The 19,095-nt window shown below is 32.0% G+C and overlaps 1 protein-coding gene across 1 annotated transcript; it reads left to right on the top strand.

The window, feature by feature from the left end:
• Positions 1-11,605: 11,605 nt before the first annotated feature.
• Positions 11,606-18,849, top strand: LOC132737043 (N-alpha-acetyltransferase 38, NatC auxiliary subunit-like). Its single transcript, XM_060724277.1, has 4 exons — positions 11,606-11,707; positions 13,669-13,762; positions 17,570-17,641; positions 18,430-18,849. The coding sequence occupies exons 1-4, from the start codon at positions 11,687-11,689 to the stop codon at positions 18,546-18,548; spliced, it is 306 nt and encodes a 101-aa protein (XP_060580260.1). The 5' UTR covers positions 11,606-11,686; the 3' UTR covers positions 18,549-18,849.
• The last annotated feature ends 246 nt before the right edge of the window (positions 18,850-19,095 follow it).

The following is a 19,095-nucleotide window of genomic DNA, read 5'->3' as shown; positions in this document are numbered from 1 at the left end:
ACAAAATGGTATTCATTTTCGATCACATTGTGACACCGGAATTATTAAGTTCCTTTAAGAATTATACAATATCAATATCGGTTGATCTTTTTTATACCTATAAATTACGTTTTTTATCTTTGTATGCACATTATATGAAAGTCTATATAAAGAGTATTTTTAATTTGCTTTTTTATGTTTCTTGTTTGCTTTTTTAATCCTATTTCAGTTTATCATTACAACAGCTTTTCATTTGTACAACATATTTGTACAACACATGCACTGTTTTAATTGTTGGAAGAGAACTGTTTCAGATATGCGTGTCTGATCAATAGTGCTTTTCAATTTATAAAAATATATTTCTTTAAAGATATTTATTTATTTATTTATTCATTCATTTATTGTTAATTTACTAGTTTATAAAATGATATTTGTTAGCATTAAGTATTGAGAAAAATGCTTGCCTAAATAATTCAAAACATTCAAAAGGTACATAATGAACACATCGTATAGAGATAGATATACGTATTGATTAAGGCAAGAATAATCATTATACTGACATTTTGTTTTCTTTCTATGTCTTATCTTTTTTTAAACTTGCTTTGTTTTGAGCAGGGGGTTTTCTTTCAAAATCAAGAAGGTAAATTTATTCAATGTTTTTTTCAGTTCATACAAAGTTTGTCTTGTTGTTAATGGTATTTTGTAGTACTGTTATTAAGATTACGTATATATTTTAATGTAAAGGTAACTATCATCGAAATTTGGTAATAATCAAAAGTATTTGCCATATGATGTTTTATCACGGAAATCTTGTCTGACTTGTAAAGACTAGATTATAGTAACTAAGTCTTTCATTTCATCCAAATTGTTAAATTACTGTTTTTCTTTGATATGTATGAAGTAAGGGCGTGTTATGCGAAAAAAAACGTTGTAAATCGATATTGTTATGCCAAAATGTTATGTGACTGAGTAATAAACCGTTTTGATAGATCACGCTTGTGGTTACCCAAGGGAATGTTCTTGTAGCCAAATTGCCATAATACATTTCGTTCATTCAATCAATACGTTGGCGAAAGTATTGATTCCCAATAACTTGTTAGCAAAATATTTGGGAATATTTTTATTGAATTGGTATTTCATTCTCTTACGTAGGGAGTTAAAACTCTTAGCTGGGCTTCTAAACTCCATGCGTAGGAGATGAAAAGGCGGAATAAGGTTTTAGTAAAAAATCTTTAAATCTTACGCAGGTGTTGCAAAGTCCAAATTAGGCTTTGGTTTCTCCTACGTAGTTGTTATTATGTCCTACGTATATTTTAAACGTCTTATTAGGCTTTTTTATCTCTTACATAGTATATTTACTTTTTATTTTTTAACGTTATAAACCGGCACCAGGACTATCTAGTACTTTATAGATAATTAGTTTATTAAGGATTTAAAATAAAACAATTACAATCAACAATTAGGAGTTCTTATCAATTTTAGGTATATAAAAACCTTGATAAAATCAACTAAAACTTGAAAATAAGCGATGATTGTATTATTTACACACTCATACTAAAACCCGTTCCATTAGAGATTAATACATCATGTCAATAGTTTGCTTCAAAAAAAGAGATAATTTTATAATGTTCCGTCCCTAAAAGACTATCTGATAGAATATAAACATTGTTTAAAGTCACTTAAACCATCTTAAAGTCGTTCATATTGACGTGTTTGCTTTAAATATATGGACTATAGAATACTGGCATGGACAACGTTAACATCAAAGATTCGTCACCTTCCAGCAATGCATAAAGTTAGGAATAGATAAATACAGAATCCCTAAAGAAAGCCCAACACGGCAAAATTGAACATGTTGCAGGCTCGGTTTGATTGAGCCTGTTCATGGACGGTATGGAAGTGTAAGTTACCTCCACGCCCCCTAGCACCGGCTAAGCAGAATTCAACATTTAAACATTAAATAGTAAACTTTGGAATTTAGAAAAATCCCGCCAGATGTGTTCATACGGCGGTTATCATGAACCTTCAATGTGACACTTCCGTGCCCATTTCCATGAAAAGCGGCCGTTATGGTCCCAAAGTATAAAAAGCGTGTGCCCCTAAACGAGAAAAACAATGGCGGAAACTAAATAAAATGAATTTTGAAAAGGGATCAAGGTTATGAAAGCCTGCGTATCACAGATCAGACATTTAAAAAGAACAAATCTAAAAGCAGGGCACATATCCTAAGGGTGATTCAACAATTATTCAAGTAGGACATATTGGAACCACCCAACTAGAAATTGCCGAAAAGTGAAACTAAAATACCACAAGCAACAAACAATAATGTCGTGCACTGAAGCGATTCTTCAAGGATCGGAAATGATAACATCATTGAATTAAAACATGCATGTCAAAAACGGTTCTTTAGGGGATATATTTACAAAGATTCTTAATGTTGTAAGCAATAAAATTATGCATTGATGGTTATTTATGAAATTTCATTCTCCTTTCTGTACCTGACTTATTCGTCATTATTTTCAGTGCAACAGCATCTTTCGTCCAGGGAAATTGATTTCTTGGATTTCCTATCGGCTATACATTTTTTGAGCAAATTTTGAATATTTTTATATTGTTTACTCTTATGTATGGATATCTGCTTGAATAAATCAATTAAAAAATATCAATCTAATAATTTTCTATCAAAAAATATGATGATAATGTTTATTTAATTATTACCAACTGCTGATGATACGTGTAATTTATATGAATGATAACACTATTTGTCTTTCGTACATTAAGTCACGCTTGTCGCAGGCTGATGTTTACATTATCCATTTCACATAAAATATGATATGAACCGTAGGTTTTACCACGAAGAACACAAAATTGCAGAATATATTACTATCAAGCAGCAGTTTTATTACAAAAGAAATGTAATTTAAATTCTGTCGTTCTACTGGTTGAAATGATCCCGTCCTTTCGTTGAAAGGTAAATTTGGAACACCTGGCCAAAAACAACAAGGATTAATAGTAGTTGTACTAGTGAGTATGATATTAACCAACCCAGAACGTTTTATTAATAGCATTGACAATGGGCAGAGAATTGTTTAACAGGCAAAGGGCCAAAAAGAATATTTCGGATCATTAAAACATTTGCCCAATCAAAATTCAATTTATTAAAAACATATACCCTTCTGGACTACAATTAAAAACATATACATATGAATATTTTCAAAAGCACATAAGCGTAGGTTGATAATAAACCAAAACACATAATCGATTTGTGTTTAATATTTATATATTTGCAAGTTCTGCGCCAAAGTTTGACAGAAAATCCGACGAATTTCGACTCAGAGGTTAAATCTTAGTAACTAGAATTCTTTTCCTGATCTTCTTAAAACAATAGGAATCAATATATCAAAACAGTCGAACCAATTTTTTAAAAAAATGTATATTAACTGGAATTTTGTTTCACGTTAATGAAAGTAATAATTATTTAGCATATATTCTTGAAGTCACATGACGTCATTGTTAAATAAATCTTGAAAACAAAATGTGAACTGTATATACCATCATTGTATTTATATCGTTAATCCATCAGTTTTCATATCTTAAATACATAAATTAGCATTTTTAAAACATGTAATTTTCTACTTGATTGTCATGTCACAATTAATTTTATTCCGTTTAAATATAATGTTAAATGTTGCCTAAACATTGACACAGCAGAACATAAGCTACCTGTTTGTGTAATATTAATAGATGTCATATGTCAGTCCCTTTACCAAAACAAGTTCCATATAGAAAGAAACAATTAGGCCGGAACATACCAATTTTGAAAACTAATGGCATTGAGAAACGAAAGTCTTATTCTATTGAAAATATAGAAGCATTGACCTGTTGATGCAAAATGATGCAAATTATATAACAATGTCAGGAAGGAGAAAACAATATATTTCGTTACAGTTACATCAATAGTTTTATTGCTGAGCCTATATAATTAATAGTATAATGCTTCCTTACTTAAATGTCCGAACTCTTAAAATCGCCTCAACACGCTTGTTGTCCTTAAAAATTTTATCTGTATTCTTTGGACATGAATATATCAGTTCCTTTAAAAAAGACGCCCAAACGCATGTAATAAAAGTGGATGAAAACAATGATACACTATGCAAAAATCACACGAAAACAACAGACAGACGGGCATTGAGGATTTACGTTTTTTAGCTAATATTTAGGTAGTGTAGATTTTAGGCAGTCTATAATAAACAACATACTTGCAAGTGTATAGATTATGTAGAACTGGTATCTTAATGACTTCATTTACGTTGACCGAAACACAAAATTTAAAACAAGCAGGACAAACCATAGATTACCTATACGAAAATGCAGACATCAATTTCTCATAAGTCAAGCGGAAAATTAGAATGCACATATGGCAAAATTCATTTGTGCCCTTGCAAACTCCTTTAAAATGATATAACAATGAGCACGAGGGAGAATCACGCCGTTCGTTACCCAAACAAAACAAGATGGCGGATGCAGCCAAAAAGTTTTTTTCCCCTTTTTCTTCTGAAATTCGTGATGTTATAAAGTAAAGTAAAATATAATAACCTACTCTTTCATAATTTAGTTAATGCTGTGCGCTAACGATGAACTCCATAGCGTGTATCTCAGTTGGTTTTCTAATGGGTCTCAATCCTGCTTGTGTTCACGGTCGGGACATATTTTCTTCTCATCGAACTCTGAATGCGGCGTCCACCAGATAGTTATATCATTTAAAAGCTCGCCCGAAGAGAATTCCACCCGGTTTCGATACAATGGCGTGCCTAGACAATGGACTGCATATTGCCTGCAGTTGTTAGACTGTCAAGAGACATCAAGATAACTTTTGGCATGCTGCGAGCTGTTGTGACAGTATAAGAAATAAAAACACATACTCTGATCTCATGGCTGTCTTTCCTCTAAAGAATGAGTCTTGACTCGACTCAACGACCAACAAATTCATGAAAATTAGAGACATAATTTTGCGTGAGGTAAACTGCTTCTTGAAGGGAAAATATATTGTGGGAGGAGATGTTTATATTATATTCTGTTACCCTTTTCTTACCTTCCAGTAGACACATCTGTACGACATAATGCCTTCTAGCTGAAGTGAACAAATGAAATAAAATGTAAGGCGTTATTATTTCATTTTTCGGCTGCATTCCGCCATTTGATTAGCAGTGTGTGTGTGAGTTTATCTATCGAGTGGAAGCGTACTGGACGTTCAACGTATGTCGAGATGGGGATATCTCACACCCTATACAGGATTGAGCCTCCATACCAGGAGGTTCTCGGAAACGATACTCCTTCAACCGCTGAACTATCTGGGGTAAGGTAAATGCAAATATGAAGATGTTGACTATAAGCCTTTATATAACCATTTTAGATTGTTAACACACTTGAATATAGATTTGAGATGTTTGATGTGATATAATATATAGCGAGATTTGTACTCTAATATCGGATTGAATTTGCAGAGTCAATTACTATATCTACAATGTATGCACTATACAATAACATAACATTAAAATAAACACTGTTATTTTCATCATATAATTTTATGTCCTATTTTATAAAAAAATAATAAGAAAATAAAAATGGTATCATATTTTATTCTAAATATTCAACTATCATTTTGTCATCTTCATTTTTTGTCTTTTTTATTCATTAAGATATATCTATTACAAAAACCTGCTGAAAATGCTTTGAAAAAATCAATAATTATTGTTCTTATCTGTTATATAAAAACATATTTTAAATAATCAATATTTTTTTATGGTATATAATAGAATAATATATACATGTAGACTTATAGCTGATAATTCTTTCAGAAATCATATTTATAATTTTTTTCCCAGGTAAATTTCACTACAGTATATTTATGTCAAAAAATCTTCTTTATATCATGAATGTAATTGTTTGCAAGTATGTGTTATATTATATATAATATTATAACCCATAATGGTATTTATTTCATATGTTTATCAAATTTAAAAAGTGGAGGTGAAAAGACCAGGGTTTCGAGGGTGAAACGTCCAGGGCTGAAACATCCAGGAGGTGTACCTGTATGAAATTTTCTGCACGGAAATGGGGCGGAATTCAAAGGCAGATTCCGCCCAGAAATTTAAATTCTCCCCCGAATATACAAATGTTAAACCATTTGCTTTTGGCACGGATTCCGGCCGGATTCCAGGCGGAAATGGAACGGATTCTGGGCGGAATTGGGACGAAATATGCAAATGAGTTGGGGCGGAATTTTGAAGCGGAATCTTGGGGCGGAATTTTGAAGCGGAATCTTGGGGCGGAACCTTGGGGCGGAATTTCGGAGCGGAATTGTCAAACAAGATTCTGGGCGGAATTCTGTGACAGAATTCAGGGGGCGGAATTTTATGAGTTTATCATGATCACATATTTTGGGATAAAATTATCAATAATGTATCACATTAAATTTTCTTTCACAAAATTTAATAAAAAAAATATCATATCCTTTAGTCCAAATACAGAATAGAATACCCTACATTCACTATAACACAAACAGTTTTTTTCTAGCTGCTGGTTTTGGAATCTTAGAATCCAACACTTTGTGTTTTTTTTGCAATTATTTTGCTGGAAGTGTTTCAATCATAAATTTGTTTCAAATGTTTCTGATTATTTAAATTACTGTTTCTTTAATCCATGTCTGTTTTAAGTCCACTGCCTGTGTTTCCTAGAACTTCTTGTGGTTGTGCTCACCTTTAATAATAAAATTCATAATTAATTAAACAAATATTTTGTAAGGAATTGAGCCGTGTCATGACAAAACCAACATAATGGGTTTGCGACCAGCATGGATCCAGACCAGCCTGCGCATCCGCGCAATCTCATCAGGATCCATGCTGTTTGCTTACAATCCCTATTACAAGTAGAGAAACTGATAGCGAACAGCATGGATCCTGATCAGACTGCGCTGAGGCGCAGGCTGGTCTGGATCCATGCTGGTCGCAAACCCATTATGTTGGTTTTGTCATGACATGGCTCAATTATGTTTTATTGCATAATTATATGCAGTTATATTTTATATCTTTTAATAATATCAAATTTTATGTTTCAACAGTATTAAATATTAACTATGCTTATAAAGCATATTCAAAAATAGTAAAGCAACACAGAATCAGTTATTCAAGTGTACAAGTGTTTAAGAATTGCTCTGTATAAGAATTAACTGACTGCTTTATGTGTGACACTATTTAATACTGGTTATGTATTTTTCAAGGAAAGATGTTGAATAGTTAAGTATAGAGATTTAAAAATATACCTTTTCAGGATTAATACAGCACATCATTATTAAACACCTGGCATCTCACAGTCAGCACTTAAGTCCCTGAGCAGCCTGCAAATTATGAGTGTAAAATGTAATTTTAGATTGTTCCATAGGAAAGACAACACAAACATGTAAAATAATAAATGATTATGATGACCCTGTTCAACTGTACAAAACTACTGATTGTACCATTTAGTCCTATTTAATCAAATTTATTTAATTTGTTTAATTTCCAGGAAATGCAAAAGATATACTTACATGCTATTTATACAATATAGATTTACACAACCATTATATATTAACAAAAAAATCATTGAATAATTTTAACTTGCAAATTATACATGTATTAAAGATTTAAAACAATTATCAGAAAAAAAAACAAATGTATGAATTTGAAAATACTAAAACAATAATGACCTCTTGTTACAAATTTTAGTTGGCTACTTAGTATTGATACTGTCGTCATATAAAATTAATGTAATAAAAGTTAATAATTACCTGATTATGTTATACATCTCCTTGTCCCATGTTATCATACCAATTACTTTAACACTTTGAGATCTTAAACAAAACTTTACTCCAAAATTGTTAAAATATCAAGTACATCCTCCACTCTTTTTGCTGACCCAGATATCTTAGAATTCAAAATTCACAACAGTTTACTGTATAATGGACCGGTCCATCATTATGTAAAACAGGGTTAATTTACTCATCATCTTAACTTTCATTCATTGAATGTAAAAGAAAAATCAAATAACAAATAGATATATATAAATTTTAAAAAACAATTACAAATTTTTGTACAAAAAAAATTGCAATATGTCCTAGACAAATTCTACATATGCAATTTATAATGTTATCTCTCCCCAAAATAATTACATGGAACAGCCTGATCTGTTGGAATGACCAGTCATGCGTAGATGATGGGAAACTGCTGGTCAGTAGAGTTTTATCAGAGCTCTGATCTGTGTAGTGTAAAATCTGGGTGAATATAATCTCAGTGAGAATATACATTGTAGTATTTATTTACCTACGGTAAGGCCTAAAAAAAAAATTGTTTTGTTCGGGTCACCCGACCCTACCTAATAATATGCGCCGACCCTACCGTTTTTTTTTGTGTCCAAAAAAAAAAAAAAAAAAAAAAAAAAAAAAAAATGAAAATACCGTATTATTGAGGTACTCAATGAGCAGGGTGAAGGGCAATTCAGGCGAAAATTTCGCTGGGTATATTTCCATTTCGCTCTCCCAATTGATCAAAGAGAAGTCAACATCGCCGATAAAATCTTAATTCCCAAAGGGTAATTACTTGCCGATGTAAAGAGCAGAGATTGTATCCGCCCATATGACAACTGCTAATTATCATTATCCAATCAGAGCATCGCTATATACTACCCTTCTACCTGTATGCAAAGCGATAAGATCTAAGACCGCCTACTCTAAACAGTAAATAATGAGAACATCGGACCGAAACGGGTATATTTTGCGAGTTTAATACGGGATTTGGCGATAATTATAGATTAATTTTTTCCGATCATCTAAACACGTGCAAATCTTCCCTAATTGATATACACGCGGTGTTTAACCGAAGTAAAGGCGATGTGCGGCTATCACAAAACTGTTAGTCAATTAAAACTGGGATGTACGTATCGTATGTTCCAGATTAAAAATAAAGTTACTGATTCTGATACACCACAGTACACGCGAAAATTTAAGAAAGCCAATTCGCAAAAATCTTATGATTGGTATGTTGTAGACAGTGAGAGTGTTTTGCATTGTTATCTTTGTAGAAATGCCAAATTTGACACAGCTTGTACGCACGTGGGCACGACATCCTAAAACTACGAATCATGATCGGCATGCGACATATCGGTCGTATATCATGTGCTCATGTATATAACAACAAAATTTGTCAGGAAAGAAGTGTTCTTATTGTTTCAATATATATATTTGTTTTAATGTCATAAATATGGCGCTCAGATTAAGATTTATTAATATTGTAAATTTCAAAAAGCATTATTTATAAAGATATTACCGAGTTTAACATTTCATGAAAATAAAGGGAGGTAATTAGAAATTTATTTTCTATAATTTCTCAGTCGAATTTTTCAATAAGAAATGAATGTATATAATTTCAGTGATCAAATATAATGTGCACAAATGTTTGCAGTACATATTTTACATATTCTTCGATATTTGAAAATTGTTTTATAAGCATAATTATATGCACATAAATGTGACATTACAACATAGAAGATGATAAGAAAAATTTCTGTAAACAGAACAGGATAGACAGAGTTTATTAATCATTATCCAATGTAACTTAATCTTCTGTGAAAAGTGAGGAAAGTAAAAATATAAAGTTAATTTATTCATCATAGTTTTCTTACACATTATTATCAAAAATATATGAGAAAGCTTATAAATAGCTGATAAATAGATTGTGTTTCTATTCTAGTTAAAGGATATATAGCCATGCATGTTAATGCATACACATTGGGATGTTTCCCTTCTGCCGATTTTTCACGAGGAAGTCACTTCTCCCTAAAATTTCCCCCCAGGATGAGCCCTGGGTACGGTACAGGTTTTATCGCCGCTCTTAGTTACAAAATGGCGGATCACATCGTCAATATTTGTAAAACGGCATGTGATCTTCACCAGAAGAATGCTGAAAGTTTAAGATTGTTACACCTGAAATGTCTTTTGAAAACATAGAAGGGATGTATTTGTGCCACCCGGGAGGGATGTCAGAAATTTCCATATCTAAATTTCAATATACTGGTAAAAAAAAAAAAAAAAAAAAAAAAAAAAAAAATCCGACCTACCCTACCTATTCCTTGAGAGCATGTTACCCTAACAAAACAATTTTTTTTTTTAGGCCTAAATAAAAGCAATTATTGGGCATATTGGTTGATCAATTTTATATAGATTAAAAGGGCATTATATATGAGATTATTTCATGCACTGTTTTGTTTTGTTTATATTTTTTATAACAAAATCATGAATTCTTAGAATTTAAAATGGCAAGCACACTTATAATCTTGTCCCTATGTGACTGCCCTATATTCTATAGTATATTCAAATTTAAAAAGCATTCTTATTTTAATGTTGCTTTTAGATGATGTCCTAAAATCATATTTAAAATTCATAATACAGTAAATGTATTATAATACAAGCTGTATGAAAAATCTTTATATTATAAACTTAAGCATTTTGGAGGTGAATGTTTTCAAATTCTACACTAAGATTATTACAGTTGTTTTTCAGTACAAAAAATATAAATTAGTCTGACAATATATTATTAATGCCACATTTTTTATCTAAAAAGAAGGCCTATTTTAATGTCTAAAAAAATAATATATTAATTCTAAAAATACACCTGTAATTATTGGTTCAGCAAAAAAAATAAGTACAGTAGGTAAAATTTCAATGTCTGCAAGTGCAAAAACAGGAGTACAATTATGATTTGGACATCTTATATGTGAAATTCTGTTCAAGAAAAATGTTTAAGTATAGAATTCCGCCCGTAGTGAAGACTATTCCTACCCAAAAAAATTTCAAAGTTGAAAATTCTGTCCAAGATGAAATGTTTAAGTATAAATTCTGCTCAAAATAAAATTCCAGCCGGAATTTTTCTAGTTTTCCGCCCAGAAAAGTGAACAAAATATTTTTCTTGTGAGACAGAATGGCACGGATTTTGCGTTTCCGTCCCTGGTCCGCCCAGAAATCACTGATTCCGTGCCAATTCCGTGCCAATTCTGCCCAGAATCCGTGCCAAAATTTCGTACAGGTAAAGTCCAAACACCAGGATACATGTGTAAGAGTACTGGTCAGGTTGCACAATTTTCTCACCCTATGATATAAGAATCATTAATAAAATGCATTGTGTTGAACACTTTAAACATGTTCATTGATCTAATGTTGTTGCATTTTATTATTTTACCAAACCAGTAAACTGCTAAACAAACTAAAAATGACAAACCTTGGTATTTTTCACAGAGAGGGGTGAGATTGTATACTTTTCCAAGAAAAGACACCCACAAATCATCTACTGTATTGTGTATCGCAACTTCATTTGGTGTGAAATATTTTGGACGCGTCATTTTCACGATTTGAACCTTACTGACTTTTTTCTTGGTTGTCAATGTAAACAACAAAAGTCAGGGTTAGTGGAAGCTTGATAAACAATTTAAACGAATAAGTTAAATTAATATTATTATAGATATCAAATTGACTGATCCATTTAAATCATTTTATTTTTAAAGAAAAATTTGAAATAATGAAATACATCAGGTTTTAATTGCTTAATTTTTCAAAGGTAACTGAAATGATAATAATATGGAAATATTTCGTTAAAAAATATTTCTAAAATCATAATTCAAAATGGAAGACATGGGTCACTCGGTAATATTCACTTGTTATTATTACCGCTTTTCTTACTGATAGTAAAGTAAAATTGCATATGAATCATAAGGAAACATTTTCTAAGCACTTTTTTCTTTAGGGAACTTAAATTTCGATTGATCTGCAGCTGATTTATTAATATTTTTCACGTATCACTTTTAGTTTCATGCAAGTTTTCGTCAGATTTATCTCCCCTGATTATAGGCTGATACAGGTTAATGTTTCTCTGAAACTGAATGGCATAGAAATACTTTAACTCACTGTTTGTGAGCTGATAGTCAATATATTGACATGCAAAAGGTAGGTTGAATGGTTCTGATATATTTTTGCTCATATATTGATTTGCTCAAACACCAGTGAGAATAAAAATAGACACTTGGGGGGTCAGACCCTATCATCCGGCTTGAACTGCCTCGTAAACAGTCTGTCATGGTTCACAAATATTTAGGGGAGAAGATGTGTAAGTGGTAGAGCTGCGGTACGCTATTCTGAGGGTCTCGTGTTCAAGAGTCCCTGTCAGGCTGCACATTTTTCTTGCCCAGTGACATTTGGCGCTCAACAGGGGACCGTGACTGAATATAGCTCAGAGTTTAATTCACATTGCTCTGTAACTCTGTGAAATTTGAAAAAGAATTTCATTATAGCAAGGAAGTATGTCATGGTTCAGAACTGTTCACTATTTATGGGAGAAGATGTGTAAGCGGCCGGAAAGCTCAGTCTCTAGAGCCGTGGTATGGTATTCCTAGGGCCTTGGGTTAGTATCTAGGTCAGACTGTACATTTTTCTCACCCTGTGACGACTCAGTAAAAAATTCTTTAACGTTTTTTTACAATGGGACATCTTTCTTTATCATTGTTGTTTTTAAACCATTCCCCACAAGAATAAACAAAAATCCAATTTACCGTCAAGTCTAAAAAATTACACACTCTGATATGTAAACACAAATTGCTGGTCAAACAAATCTGCAAAATGTTTCTGGTTTAATGTTTACACCTTTGGTTAACTTTTTGAGCTGAGACTCACTCTGTACTTTGTTAACGGAAACGCCTGCTTAACATTTAGAAGCCAGGAACTTTTCTGGTATTCCTTGGACCTGATGCTAGATTTACTTTTGAAATTGATAAAATGATAAATGTGTTTTACAATTTTGTTGATTATTATTGCACTCGAAAGGGAATTCAATAAACTTATAAATGGCAGATACCGGAAAATCAATTTAAGTTTTTATTAAAGCATGTTATTTGTTTTGAAACTTTGTATTTACATTTAAGAGTCTGTAGTCTTTACTTTTTTGAGACTTGATGGTACATGGGATTTTTTTTTTTACTATTATGTGAATGGTTTAAAAATTAGTTTTAATGATAATGACAGATGCCCCACTTTTATTAAAAGATTTTTATTGACTCATTGACTGTTTTAACAGGGACCATTTAAGCCGGAGGTTGGTGTCTGACCCCGGGGTCCTTGTCACTCTCTATTTAAGTTTTTGAGCACAAGTTGGTAATTCTAAAACCATTTAATGAAACTTCACACACTTGTTCTCTGTAATTATCTGACATCGTCATACTGTCTGTCACTGAATACTTGACTTAAATTTTGCAGTGAATAAATAATTGAATGCAAAGAATCACTGTCTTAGGATGGCATCTTCAAACATTTAAGCACCATGACAGTAAAGAATCCTTTATTTTAAAAGTTTTTAGAATTTGTTATTCAATATTTTTTATTTTGTTAACTTTCCTTTTGGAATTTTTTCCTGCGGATTGGGAAAATAATACACTATATAGGCTATAAAATAAGGCAAAAAAAAATCCCTGGTCAGTTATGGGTTGGTCAGGCTGTTATAATATGGAGAATGTCCTGAATTTTTATGAACACAGATAGCAGGAAAAGGGTTATTATTGTCCATTATAAGTAAGCTTTGGATAAAATACTCTGATTTTATTTGACATTGTTTGCAGGAAACAGATGAGGAATGTCAAGGCAAGAAGTTGTTACGATCCTGGTTGAATAAAAGTATGAAAGTACAGATGACAGATGGTAGAACTTTGATAGGTAAATCTGATTGGCTTATTTAGTGCTTTATGTTTTGATTTTATATTTTACCCCTTATTTAATGCACTTACTCAGCTCTGTATGTTGAACTGTTCATTGTTATTTTGAAGGGTTTAGCTAGGGGTCATGAGGGTTGTTACATTTTTATGCCCCCGCCATGTAATGGCCGGGGCATATAGTGTTATCCTGTTCCGTCCTTCCGTCATTCCGTCCTTCCGTCATTCCGTCATTCTGTCATTCCGTCATCATCAGTTTCCGTTCATTATCTTAGTAACGGTTGCACACATTCAACTCCAATTTGACATATGGATATGTCGTGAGAAAAGACAGGTCAAGTTCGAATTTGGTCATGGTTTGATGATTTTTGGCAGAGTTATGCCCCTTTTACTTTAAAATAATATGAAATTTTCAGTTTCCGTTCATTATCTCCCCAATGGTACAACACATTCAACTCAAACTTGACATATGGATATGTCATGAGAAAACACAGGTCAAGTTCGAATTTGGTCATGGTTCGATGATTTTTGGCAGAGTTATGCCCCTTTTACTTTGAAAATAATATGAAATTTTCAGTTTCCGTTCATTATCTCCCCAACAGTACAACACATTCAACTCAAATTTGACATATGGATATGTCGTGAGAAAATACAGGTCAAGTTCGAATTTGGTCATGGTTCAATGATTTTTGGCAGAGTTATGCCCCTTTCACTTTAAAATAATATGAAATTTTCAGTTTCCGTTCATTATCTCCCCAATGGTACAACACTTTTAACTCAAACTTGACATATGGATACATCACAGGAATGCGCAGGTCAAGTTCAAAGTTGGTTATGGTTCAATGATTTTTTGCAGAGTTATGCCCCTTTCACTTTGAAAATAATATGAAATTTTCAGTTTCTGTTTATTATCTCCCCAATGGTACAACACATTCAACTCAAATTTGACATATGGATATATTTTTGGAATGCCCAGGCCAAGTTGGAATTTGGTCATGGTTCAATGATTTTTGGCAGAGTAATGCCCCTTTCACTTTGAAAATAATATGAAATTTACAGTTTCTGTTCATTATCTACCCAACAGTGTTACATATTCAACTTAAATTTCACATATGGATATGTCAAAGGAATGGGCAGGTCAAGTTGGAATTTTGTCATGGTTTGATGATTTTTTTGGCAGAGTTATGTCCCTTTCACTTTGAAAATAATATAGATACATCTTAGGAATAAGCAGTTTAAGTTTGAATTTGGTCGTGGTTCAATGATTTTGGACAAACTTATCTTTCTTGAATGTTGTAAAAATTTTGAACTTTCAGTTTCAGCACTGAAATGTATGTAGCGATTATTTTGGCTACAAATATGAAATATGCTATTTTCAAAAGGTTTAGACTGAATAATTTCAGTGCCTTGAACATTGTATGAAAATGGTTTGTGTTAACATTGAAAAGTTTTAAGGGCTTTGAACTTAAAATGAAAAAAATTATTTGTGCAAACAAATTTGGAACTAAATATTATAACATCTGAAATTTTGGCTGCATGCGGGGGCATCCGTGGCATGATGACACATTTCTAGTTTTCATTATCCCTCATGTGCATGCTCTGTGAAACCGAGTCTGCAATTGTCATGTAATTTTGTTGTGATTAATTAATCATTAATGCTTCTGAGTGATCTCCCTTTTTCCCAAATTTTAAGTATAGTATAAAAAAATATCATAGACCTGGTAACATTGATGTTAATTTGAAACAAAAAATATTGCCCTACTACATTTGTGTTATTTCAAAAAAGGCTTTGTATTGAACATGTTTAATGTTTGCCCTAAATCTTGGATTCTTACATCAGTACTTATAGAGGTGATGCAATTAAAGTCTATTGAGCCTCTTAGACTTTACCACTTTTAACAAAAGCTTGATAAGAAAGTTAGTTGTAAACTTGTAGGTTTTCACTTTTAGGAATCATTTTGGCTATCTAAGGTGAAGTTAAGGTTTATACATTTAGGAGAGAGATTTAGGTGTAGGTACATATTAAGGAGAGACTAAGGTTTACACATTTAGGAGAGATTTAGGTTTACACATTTAGGTTTACACATTTAGGAGAGACTAAGGTTTACATATTTAGGAGGGATTTAGGTTTAAATATTTAGGAGAGATTTAGGTTTAAATATTTTGGAGAGATTACGGTTTACACATTTAGGAGGGATTTAGGTTAACACATTAAGGAGGGATTTAGGTTTACACATTTAGGAGAGTCTAAGGTTTACACATTAAGGAGGGGTTTAGGTTTTACACATTTAGGAAAGACTAAGGTTTACACATTTAGGAGGGATTTAGGTTTACACATTTAGGAGAGATTTAGGTTTACACATTTAGAAGGGATTTAGGTTAAAACATTTAGGAGAGACTAAGGTTTACACATTTAGGTTAACACATTAAGGAGAGACTAAGGTTTACACATTTAGGAGAATAAGGTTTACACATTTAGGAAGTATTTAGGTTACACATTTAGGTTTACACATTCAGGAGAGACTAAGGTTTACACATTTAGGACAGATTTAGGTTGACACATTTAAGAGAGATTTAAATTTACACATTTAGGAGAGACTAAGGTTTACACATTTAGGAGATTAAGGTTTACACATTTAGGAGAGATTAAGGTTTACACATTTAGGAGAGACTAAGGTTTACACATTTATGAGAAATTTAGGTTAACACATTTAGGAGAGATTAAAATTTACACATTTAGGAGAGACTAAGGTTTACACATTTAGGTTTACACATTTAGGAGAGACAAAGGTTTACACATTTAGGAGAGATTTAGGTTTACACATTTAGGAGAGTTTTAGGTTTACACATTTAGGAGGGATGTAGGTTTACACATTTAAGTTTATACATTTAGGAGAGACTAAGGTTTACACATTTAGGAGAGATTTAGCTTTACACATTTAGGAGAGATTTTGGTTTACACATTTAGGAGAGACTAAGGTTTACACTTTTAGGAGAGACTAAGGTTTACACATTTAGGTTTACACATTTTGGAGAGACTAAGGTTAACATATTTAGGAGAGATTTAGGTTTGCACATTTAGGAGAGATTTAGCTTTACACATTTAGGAGAGACTAAGGTTTACACATTTAGGGGAGATTTAGGTTTACACATTTAGGTTTACACATTTAGGAGAGACTAAGGTTTACACATTTAGGAGAGATTTACAATTACACATTTAGGAGAGAATTGGGTTTACACATTTAGGTTAACACATTTAGGTTTACACATTTAGGAGAGACTAAGGTTTACACATTTAGGAGGGATTTAGGTTAACACATTTAGGTTTACACATTTAGTAGAGACTAAGGTTTACACATTTAGGGAAGATTTAGGTTTACACATTTAGGTTTACACATTTAGGAGAGACTAAGGTTTACACATTTAGGAGAGACTAAGGTTTACACATTTAGGAGAGAATTAGGTTTACACATTTAGGTTTACACATTTAGGAGAGACTAAGGTTTACACATTTAGGAGGGATTTAGGTTTACACATTTAGGAGAGACTAAGGTTTACATATTTAGGAGGGATTTAGGTTTACACTTTTAGGAGAGATAAAGCTTTATACTTTAGGATGTTTCTTTTTTTATGACCATAAGTGTTTTACCATTATTAGTGTAATGGAAGCAAAATACCACCTACCGTTAATGAAAGCATTGTGCTCAATATACATAGTTTAATGTTATCTGCTGTTATGTCCGTAAAGTTTTTACTTGTGTTTTGTATTGATAAATTCAGAATGAAATTACATAAACATTTATAATTTCAGGTATATTTTTATGTACAGACAGTGAGAGAAATGTGATATTAGGCTCATGTGAAGAATATTTGAAACCTCCAGGTAATTACATGTAGTCAACTTTCTTTTACCAAAGAACTTATATACATGTACATTGTTTTGGGCTTTTTATTTCTAAATAGTTGAAGGATAAGTCTGACTAGAATGTATATATGTTTGTTTGTTTGTTCAAGATAAAGCAAGACATTAAAACAGTTGAAATAACTGATTTAAATGATTTTCAATAAGTGTGTGTGTGTCATTGGATGTACATAACATGAATAATGTTTTTTTTGAAAACAATATTAATAGAAGTCAGGGCCTTTTTACCTTCTATAACAGGGGCCGGTATAGGGCTGCTTCCCCAAAGAAAATTTCTTTAAAATCATGCAGTTTTCCCCAAAAATTGAATTTACATTAAGTTTTTTCTTCCCCTTTTGCAAATATACCATATAATTTTTCCCCAAAATTAAGGGCTGGGCTGCTTCCCCAAACTGTGAAAAAAAGCCCTGGAAGTACTTTTGTTTACTAAAACCAGACAAAACAAGAAAAACAATCACTTGTTGTTTTCACTTTATTTCCTCAACATGGAATTTAGTGGTTTTGTTACGAAGATTCTTAAATTTTTAAAACATTTTCTTTAAGTTACATGTTAATGCAGTTTATGTAATTTAAAATAATATCATGGAAAATGAAATGAAATGTTAATGGATCTTAAATAAATAGATTGACCTGTCCATGGAAACCAGGAAAATATTTGACCCACCATCGACTACGGATGATAATGATTTTGCAGTATGGCATTTGGCACTGAAAGAACAAAATAATAACCTTTATCTTGCTTTTTACAGATCAAGTGGAGAAGAAAGAAGAGCCAAGAATTCTAGGTCTAGCAATGATCCCTGGTCATCATATAGTAAGCATACATGTTGATGAAGACAGAGGAACTCCTATGCAAAGTATCATGTGACAGGTCATGTGATATATCATGTGACAGGAAGATGTCAGCCATTTTGAAAGAGATAAAAAGGCAGACACAGTGTTGAGGAATGACTTTTAAGAAATTGAGAGAGGTGAAGAGGAAACATTCTGTGATAGAAGAGAATAAACTCTTCATGTACTGCTAGTGTGCAGCTGTGCAAAACCTAATGTTAAGTTCTTGTGTTTAATTGCAAGTGAAACTTTAAAATATGACATTATATGTTATATCAATGATTCTAAAGCAGTTTTGTGAAGATTATTAAATTATCAGTTCATTAATGAATTAAAAATAAAGAGTATAACATTTTTTTTCCTTTAATTTGATTTTGCAGCATATTAAAATTAAAGGAACTCCAGTGTGGCCCAAAAGACTAAAAACATAAAATTTGAATTTATTTCATAGATCAGCTGGGAAACTTAAAGAGAAAAAAATATGCAAAAGTAAATTGAGAAATATTCTCAGAAATAAATTGATACTTGGCCACCTCTTTATTCAAAGCATTGCAACGTTTTTCAATTTTGGGTCATTTTCCACA

The sequence above is a fragment of the Ruditapes philippinarum genome, unplaced genomic scaffold (genome assembly GCF_026571515.1).
Source record: "Ruditapes philippinarum isolate M1 unplaced genomic scaffold, ASM2657151v2 ctg6636_1_1_1_1, whole genome shotgun sequence".
Taxonomy (NCBI): domain Eukaryota; kingdom Metazoa; phylum Mollusca; class Bivalvia; order Venerida; family Veneridae; genus Ruditapes; species Ruditapes philippinarum.
This window is presented reverse-complemented; position numbering and strand designations above follow the sequence as displayed.